Source organism: Rhincodon typus, chromosome 15 (assembly GCF_021869965.1).
Source record: "Rhincodon typus isolate 14 chromosome 15, sRhiTyp1.1, whole genome shotgun sequence".
Classification (NCBI taxonomy): Eukaryota; Metazoa; Chordata; class Chondrichthyes; order Orectolobiformes; family Rhincodontidae; genus Rhincodon; species Rhincodon typus.
Genome location: NC_063346.1, coordinates 23,827,071 through 23,836,539, shown reverse-complemented (window position 1 = coordinate 23,836,539; position 9,469 = coordinate 23,827,071). Strand labels below are relative to the sequence as shown.

Here is a 9,469-nt window from a genome sequence, read left to right as displayed (position 1 = left end):
TAACCTGTTCTTCCTCCCACCTATCCCCTCCTCCCACCTCAAGCCGCACCCCCATCTCCTACCTACTAACCTCATCCCGCCCCCTTGACTTGTCCGTCCTCCCTGGACTGACCTATCCCCTCCCTAACTCCCCACCTACACTCACCTTTACTGGCCCCATCCCCGCCTCTTCGACCTGTTTGTTTCCTCTCCACCTATCCACTCCTCTATCCATCTTCTATCCGCCTCCCAATCTCTCCCTATTTATTTCAGAACCCCCTTCCCCTCCCCCTTTTCTGATGAAGGGTCTAGGCCCGAAACGTAAGCCTTTCTGCTCCTATGATGCTGCTTGGCCTGCTGTGTTCATCCAGCCCTGCACCTTGTTGTCTCGGATTCTCCAGCATCTGCAGTTCCTACTATCTCTCATGTTGAAGATAGTGATTGGAGTGCGGAGCAAACAGGCTGCTTTATCCTTGAATGAAAGCTTCTTGAGTATTGTTGGAGTTGTACTCAACTAGGCAAGTGGATGCTATCCCATCTAGCTCCTGCCTCATATCTTGAATGTAGTGAGAATCAGAAGAAGAATTATTGACTGCAAAATTTCCAGGCACATACCGGCTCTTGTAAATGCAGTCTTCATGTGAATGGAGATTCCTCCATCCTAGGATATTAGCGGCGGGCTTTCAGTGGTGGAACTGACATTGGATGGCAAGGAAGGTGCTTATATTCTATCTTGTTGGAGATGGTCACTGCCTGGCAGTTCGTGGTGGGGACAGAAATTTTGCTTGCCAGTTATCCGCTCAGTACTGAATGTTGTTCAAGTATTTCTGCATGCAGGTAAAGGTGGTTTCAGTACCTGAAGAGCTGCAAATAGAGGAATCATTAGTGGACAACACCGTATGTGGCTTTATGATGGAGGAGAGGTCGTTGATGAAGCAGCTGAAGATGTTTAACCCTAGGCCACTACCTTGAGGAACTCCTACATTGATGTCCTGGGGCTGAAACAATTGACCTCCATCAAGTACAGACTTCTGTGTGGAGCCACAGGAGATGGGGGAGATTTTTAATGAATATTTCTCCCCAGTGTTTACTGAGAAGGGAATCATGGATGTTGAGGAACTGAGGGAAACAAGTGGGGATGTTTTGGACCACATACGTATTACCAGAGAGGAGGTGTTTGCAGCCTTAGATTGCATTAAGGTGGAAAAATCCCCTGGGCCTGATCAAGTCCATCCTCAGATGTTGTGGGAGGCTAGGGAAGAAATTGCAGAGGTTCTTGCAGAGATTTTTGCCTCATCTTTAGCCACTGGTAAAGTTCCAGAAGACTGGAGGATGGCTAATGTTGTTTCATTGTATAAGAAATGTAGCAAAGACAGGCTAGGGAACTACAGGAACAAAAACAGAAGTTGCTGGAAAAGCTCAGCAGGTCTGGCAGCATCTGTGAAGAGAAAATCAGAGTTAACATTTCGGGTCCAGTGACCCTTCCTCAGAAATGCTGTGTAGGGAACTACAGGCCAGTGAACCTGACATCAGTGGTAGGAAGTTATTGGAGAGGATACAGAAGGACAGGATCAACTGAACATTTGGATTGTCAAGGTCTGATTAGGGATACTCAGCATGGATTTGTGCATGGCAAGTAATGTCTGACAAATCTTTGAGTTTTTCGAAGAGGTAACCACGAGGATAGTTGAGGGTAGGGCAGTGGATGTTGTCTATATGGACTTCAGTAAGGCCTTTAACAAGGTCCCACAAGGCAGGCTAGTCATGAAGGTTAGATTGCATGGAATTCAGGGAGAGCTAGCTAATTAGATTCAAAATTGGCTCAATGGTCAGAGGCAGAGGCTGATGGTTGAAGGTTGTTGTTCAGACTGGAGGCCTGTGACTAGTGGTATGCCACAGCAATTGGTTTGGGACCTTTGTTACTTATTATTTACGTAAATGATCTGGATGTGAATGTATAAGGCATGATTAGTAAGTTTACGGATGATACAAAATTAGGAGGTATCGTTGATAGCCAGGAAGGTTATCAAAAATTACAGAGGGATTTTGATCAGATAGGGAAGCAGGCTGAGGATTGGCAAATGCAATCCAATGCAGATAAGTGTGAGGTGTTGCACGTTGGCAAGTCAAACCAAGGTAGGACTTATACAGTAAGTGGTAAGGCCCTGAGGAGTGATGTGGAACAATGGGACCTAGGAGTACAAGTACATAGTTCGTTGACAGTGGTGTCACAGGTGGACAGTGTGGTGAAGGAGGCATTTTGCATGCTGGCCTTCATCGGTCGAGGCATTGAATATAGAAGTTGGGATGTTATGTTACAGTTGTATAAGTACTTGGTGAGGCCGCACTTAGAGTATTGTGTAAAGTTTTGGTCACTCTGTTATAGGAAAGACATAATTAAACTAGAAAGTGTGCAAAGTAGACTTAGGAGGATGTTGTCAGGACTAGTAGGCCTGAGTTATAGGGAGAGGTTAGCCAGGATAGACCTTTATTCCTTGGAACGTAGGAAAATGACGGGTAACCTTTATCGAGGTGTATAAAATCATGAGTGCATATATAGGATGAATGCATATAGTTTTTTTTTCCCCAGAGATGGGGAATCGAAAACTAGAGGGCATAGGTTTAAGGCAAGAGGGGAAAGATTTAAGAAGGACCTGAGGGGCAACTTCTTCGCGCAGAGAGTGGTGCGTATATGGAATGAGTTGCTAGAGAAAGTGTTTGAGGCAGGTACAATAGCAACATTTAAAAAACATTTGGATTTGTACATGGATGGGAAGAGTTTGGAGGGATATGGACCAAATGTGGACAATTGGAACTAGCTGAGTGGGCTCCATGGTCAACATAGACCAGTTTGGGCTGAATGGCCTGTTTCCATGCTGTGTTACTCTATGACTTGATTCTTCTTTTGTACTAGGCATGATTCCAACCAGAGAGATTTCCCTTGATTGTGATTGACTTCAGTTTTATTAAGTCTTCTTAATGTCATTCTTAGTCAAATGCTGTTTTGATGTCAAAGACAATCATTCTTGCCTGTTAGCATGTATTGTGTATGTTTGGATCGAGTGTTTGATGAGGCCTGAAGTCAAGTGCTTCTAGAAGAGCCTCAATTTAGTATTAATGAGATCTTGTTGATTAAGTGTCTCCTGATAGCAGTACCAACACATCTTACATTACTTTCTTTTGGTTGAGAATAGACTGATAGGTCTGAAATTGGCTGGATTGGATATGCCTTTCTTGTGGGCAGGATAGCTGGGCAATTTTCCACATTGTTGAATAGATGCTATTTTTGTTGCTGTACTGAAACAGCTGGATTAGGGGCACAGCTAGTTTTAGAGCACCTGTTTTCAATAGTATTAGGATAGTAATAGGACATTGTCAGGGCCCATACCCTTTGTTGTGTCCAGTATTTTCAACTGTTTATTCAGATCACATAAACTGACTTGAATTTTAAGATTGGCAAAGATGAACCATCTGTTTACCTTTAATGGAGGTCGTTTCCAAATGCTTCAGTCTTGGCTTTTGCATTGAGATCTGGGGCTCTGCCATAATTGAGGCTGGGGGTGTTTGCATTGCTACCGTCTCCAGTTAGACCTTTAATTTTCCACCACTGCTGGGTGTGGTAGGATTAGAGAGCATTGATCTGACCCAATGGTTCTGAGGTATCTTTGCTCTATCAATAGCATGCTGCTTCCAATGTTTATCATGCACATAGTCCTGTAGGTAGGTCACCAAGAAGGCACCTTGTTTTTAGGCATCCCTAGAACTGCACCTGGCTAGTCTCCTCATTGAACCAAATTTGGTCCCCTAGCTTAATAAGGGCAGAATGAGGGATCTGTCAAGCCACAGGTTACTTTGTAGTTGACCATAATTCTGCGCTCCTTCTGTGGCTCACGGAATGCTCATGAACGCTAGTTTTAATCTGTTCTGTTTTGAATTCCATTTAACGTGAGGATAGTGCCACATAACATGATTGACACTGTCTCATCAAGTATTATGGAGTGGTTGTTCTCACCAGATCAATGGATGAATACATCTGTAACAGATTGATGAGGATGGGGTAAAGTTAAATTTTTCCCCTCTTGTTGGTCCACAGGCCCAGTATGGAAGTTATGTTCTTCAGAGCTTAGCGACCTTGGTCAGTAGTGATGTGAATGAGCCAGTCTTGATGATGGACGTGGTCAAGTCCCTTGCTGGAGTACATTCTGTGTCATTCTTACCCTCAGTGCTTCTTCCAAGTGGTGTTCAACATGAAGAAACGTTGATTCATTAACTGAATGGAGTCTGTAGATGGTAACTAGCAGGAGGTTTCTTGCCTATGTTTGACCTGACATTTTTGTACTTCATGGGGTTTGGAATCAATGTTGAGTGCTCCCAGAGTCATTCTCTCCTGACCCTATATCATTGTGCTACTACCCGTTGCGGATCTGGTCAGGACACATCTAGAAATAGTGATGGAGAATTCTGGATTTGATATGATTTGGTGAATATGATTATGTCGGGCTTTACTTGTCTTCTTTGTGGGGCATTGCTCTTAATTCTGGCACATAACTGCAGACATTTGTGAAAAGAAGTTTGCAGAGTTGACTGGTCAGGGTATGCCTTTGTTAATTTTGTGTCTAAATTGGTGTAAAGTGTCCATGCAGATTGTTTTAAAAAAAACTTTTCTACAGAGTCGTGGTCAGGCAATTTGAGGGCATTTATGAATCAAGCACCTTGTTATCTAATACTGTCTGTAAAAATACTTGCAGAATTTATTAAACTATATTTCAAGAGTTTTAAAGCATTTTATTTTGCTGTTACTTAATTATGTAATTGCACCTGAATTAAGACAACTGGTTAAAAATGTTTCGGAAGGGGGAAAAGATAGGGTTTGCACACGAAGGGATGGCAGTACTTAACTGGGGAAGACGCTTATGTTAGAGATGATGTCCTTGTTCTTGGGTTCAAAGTCAACATCCAAATGGTTTGAATTGAAAATCCAAAAAAGCTGTGCTCAAACACTAGTAATAGTCTATAATCTGCCATATATTGAGGGAGACTAACATGATTAGAGAAGCAAATCACAATAAATACAAGAACCATTGAATGATCATATTCAGGGACACATTGCTGATGGAAAGGCTAAGAGGAAGGCAGGAATTTCTGAAATATGAATCAGGAGAAATTCTTTAAAATTATATTACCTTAATCTAACTTGGAAGCAGGTGAAGTTGAATCTGTTACTAGGGAATGAGATCGGCTAAATTGTATAGTGGAGCATTTATATAAGAATAAACTTTGTATCATAAGGCTCAAATCAGCAATTGTGAAATACAAAGAATTAACTAAAGTAGAACGTGTGAACTGAAAGAGGGCTAACTTCAAAGGTTTGAGAGGGGATCTAGCCAGAGTCAAACAGAATCAAAAATATTCTGTTCAACAAGAGAACAGTGGGTGATCTTTCTGGAGAAAGTATTTTAAGTACAGACCAAGTATATTCCAATAAAGGCAAAAAGTAAGCCAACAAAAGTCAAGCCTTCTTGGATAATGAGGGAGTGAGAAAAAGACAGTGTATGATATACATCTGGCAAATTCTTCAAGGGAGAATCAGGCCAGATATCATAATTTGATAGCGGGTGTGAAGAAAAAAATAAGACTGTCAAAGTCAATGAGATCAGAATGGCAGTTAACATTAATGGGAAGTCAGAATTCTTTTTTGTGAACAATACATTATAAGAGGCAGATGGGGTCTCCATGGGGCAAAGAAGGTGATATGCTTAAGAGTTTTATTTAAGAAAGAATGCTGAGGGCATTCCACATAACCATAGACTAGTCAGTTTACCATCAGTGATGGGTAATGTTAGTAATAGAGAGAAAATAAACAAGCATTTAGAAATATTTCAGTTAGCTAAGGACAGTCAGTATGGATTTGTAAGACAGATAACGCTCGACTAACCTGATTGAATCTTTTGATGAAATAACATAAAGTTGATGAAGGGAAAGCAATATTGTCTATATTTAATAAAGTATTTGACATGCATCACAAAAAGACTGGTTAACAAATTTGAGACTGTTGGAGTAGGAGGGTCAAAGTCAAGTTGAATCAAAAATTGCCTGGAGGAGAGATACCAGCAAGTTTTGGTAGATGCAAGGGTGCTGTGGTGATGACCCAGATGAATGATTTTAAAAAGAAATTGAGGGTTCTGATTTTGCAATGCTACAAGGGAAGAGTGAGGAATTGGACTCCTGTAGACATTGCTCTTTCAGGAGTCAACATGAATTTTATGGGTCATGTGGCTGTGTCATATATGCAAATAATCTTATGCATCTGTGAAAATTAATTATGAAGTTGCCATATATTAATGTGTAATAATTTCTGAGTAAAACGTTGAAGGTAGTGTAACAAAGCTTTCTTTGACTCCATGGTGGGAAGTTACTATTTCTGCTCATTGTTCATGAGCATCTGAGTTGGAGAAGAGTTATGATTTCTTGGCGATAGAATGAACAGTGGGATGGTGAAAAATCTGTTCACTTTTAAACATGCATAATCGTTTTGTAACAAGATGAAAGTTGTGTTTTGAGCATACAATTTACATTGATAAACTTTCAATTACTTATTATTTGAGTTTACTATTGTTCCATAGAGAGTGGTTTTTCCTGCTTTCCCATGAAGTTCTCAATCCAATGTACTGCTTGTTTGAATACGCTGGAAAGAACAACTACTGTCTGCAGATAAACCCTGCATCATCAATTAATCCAGATCACTTGACCTATTTTCGTTTTATTGGAAGGTTCATAGCAATGGTAAGTATGAAGATGGATGTAATTGAAATATAGCGTGTGTAACCACATGCATTCTAAATACCGACAGTCAATTCCAAAGCACACATGACCAAAGTTGTGTTAAAACAATTTTTGGGATTTCAATTTTAGATCTGGAACCTGTAAATTTAAATATTTGCATCATTGAAGTTCCATTTCTGCCAAGTTGAATGCAAGTCTCCCAGAAATACTTGGAAGCAAGCATGTATTTCTAAGGTCCTTTCATAACTTAAGAAAGCACCAAACCATTTCAGAACCATTGAAGTACTTTGGAAGAACTGTTGTAACGTAGGAAAAACCGGTAGTCAATTTCCATACAAATAATTGCTTGGTAGTATAGAACTTAACCATTGCTGAAAAGGGACACAAAGTTGAAGCTTTTTGTCTTCCATTTCTTAGAACTAGGACACAAGAAACCATACTCACAAAGGAACACCAATTTATTCAGCATGAGAAGGTGGCTGTGATTGGTTGAGCAGTTGTTGGCAGAGATATAGCAGGAATAGTTAATTGTCAATTTTAGTTTTCAGACCTGGAAGGTAACTTTGATTAGTCAGGGTGTTGTCATAAAGAATTCATACATTTTATCATTGTAAAAGAGGTGACAGAGACTGCCAAATTTTTTTTTCACTGTTTAATTTCTATACAGCATTATCAAGGAATTTATTTATCTTAGTGATGTTGATTGAACAATAAATATATTGAGATCTCTGTGTCCTTCAGTTTCAGCATTTTGTGCGCCCTTGATTTTAATCACTCTACCATTGGTGACCAAGCCTTTAGCAGTCTGTGGACTATGCTGATGATGAACTTTCCCCACAAAATCTCCTTCCTTTAAAACCGATCTCTTTGACAAGTCAGCTGTTCTAATATTTCATTACATGGCTTGGAGCCCAATTTTATTATGAAAACATACCTGGGATGCACCTTGTAATGTTTTATCACATTTAAAAGTGCAATATAAGTGCAAGTTAACAGTGTGGAACTGGAGGAACACAGCAGGCCAGGCAGCATCAGAGAAGTAGGAAAATTGACATTTCGGGTCAGCACCCTTCAAGTTGTTGTTATCATTAGAACAAAGGAATGTGGACCATCCACGCCCTCGAGCATTTTCCATATCTATACCCTACTTTCATCTTTCTGCATTGGTTTCATAACCCTTAGGAGAAGGCGTGTTTCAGACTTCCAGTACTGTCTGAAGTAATGATTTCTGACATTGCCTGGCTTCATATCACATGGTTCTAGTTGTAAGATTATATTCCTTTGTTTTGAAGTCTCTCACCAGTGAAAAGAGTTTCTCTCTCTATCCTGTCATATTCATTGATTATCTTAAATGCTTCAATTACAGCATGTCTTATTCTTTTATATTTGTGAGAGGACACCATGAGATGCATCCTGTCTTCATGATTTAACCTTTATGACCCAAAAGCAATTCTAGTGAATTCTCTGCTGCCCCTAGCCCTTTCTTGGGCCCAAAGTGCACCTCACACTGCTGCTTTGAACCCATCAGCTGTAGTTTTTCCCATTAACTTAATCTAGCAATATCTCTGCAATTTTTTTTGCATCTAGCCAAACTATTAGTGTACGAAATGAATTGGTGTGATAAGCAAATTTATATATGCCCCTCTGTACCTTTATCTGAGCCACTTATAAGTACAATGAGAAGGTGAAATCACAGTTCAGATCCCTGCGCAATTCTATTTATCATAGAATTTCTATGCTATAAACACACAAAACTTGACTACATTCTCATTTTCCACCTCTTTGTCTCCCATCCAGGCAAATAGTTAGTTCCAGTAATTTTTTGTGCTCTCATTGTTACCATTGGTCTCTCAACTGGAACTTAGTTGAATGTCTTCTAGAAGTTCTTATAAATATATCCATAGGTGCACCCTTATCAAACACATTTGTTATTCCGTCAAAAAATTCAGCTAGGAATAGGAAGAACATCCCTCTATAGATCCATGTTGACTCTCCCTGATCAAGTCATCTTGGACAATGAACTAACCAATTGCCCCAAATATGGTGTTACATCTTTGTCTAGCACAAGTGAGGATCTCAAAGATATTTTTGAAAGGTGACAGTCTGTTTGTTTCAAATATTCCTTATGACTACTTGGAGGTCTTGATGAGTGCTACTTTCAGCTTTCTCAAAGTATTTCTGTAAGCTGTATTATGAAACCTTGCCTTAACTCAGCTTGTATGTTTTGTTTACTTCTAGGCTCTTTACCATGGTAAATTTATTGATACCGGATTCACATTGCCATTTTATAAGTGTATGCTGAATAAAAAGCCTACAATGAAGGACTTAGAATCAATTGATCCAGAGTTCTACAATTCTCTGCTGTGGATCAAGTAAATATAACTTTGTATTTGAACTTACAGTGCATTTACATAATTTGTTGTAAAATGATGCAAGTATATATTCTAGGCATACTGAAATTGGTCATTTTAATCTTATGTTTCAACCAGTCTCTATTGTTTCAGGAAACGACAGTTGAAGATAGTTAACAGCGGGTATAGTGAAGCATAAGTTTGGCATTATTTCTCAAGAAATCAATGTAAAATTGAATGAAAGCAAAACACTGCAGATGCTAAAGATCTGAAGTAAAAATGAAAAGTGCTGGAGAATTTCAGCAGGTTTGAAAGCATCTGTGGAGAGAGCAACTGAAGTTATTATTTCAAAATCA

General features: G+C 39.6%; 2 protein-coding genes across 3 annotated transcripts in view; one reads left to right on the top strand and one right to left on the bottom strand.

Moving 5' to 3' along the window:
• The window catches only part of dhx38 (DEAH (Asp-Glu-Ala-His) box polypeptide 38), a 210,461-nt gene that overhangs the window by 144,020 nt on the left and 56,972 nt on the right, over nt 1–9,469 (bottom strand). The gene's annotated exons all lie outside the window — the stretch shown is intronic.
• The window catches only part of wwp2 (WW domain containing E3 ubiquitin protein ligase 2), a 129,596-nt gene that overhangs the window by 105,352 nt on the left and 14,775 nt on the right, over nt 1–9,469 (top strand). For both annotated transcript variants that reach the window (XR_007263762.1, XM_048605723.1), the window contains exons 13-14: nt 6,603–6,762; nt 9,001–9,134. Coding sequence is in view for 1 of the 2 variants with exons in the window: in XM_048605723.1 (XP_048461680.1) it covers nt 6,603–6,762; nt 9,001–9,134 (294 nt within the window). In the remaining variant the exon portion in view is untranslated. The remainder of the gene's footprint in view (nt 1–6,602; nt 6,763–9,000; nt 9,135–9,469) is intronic.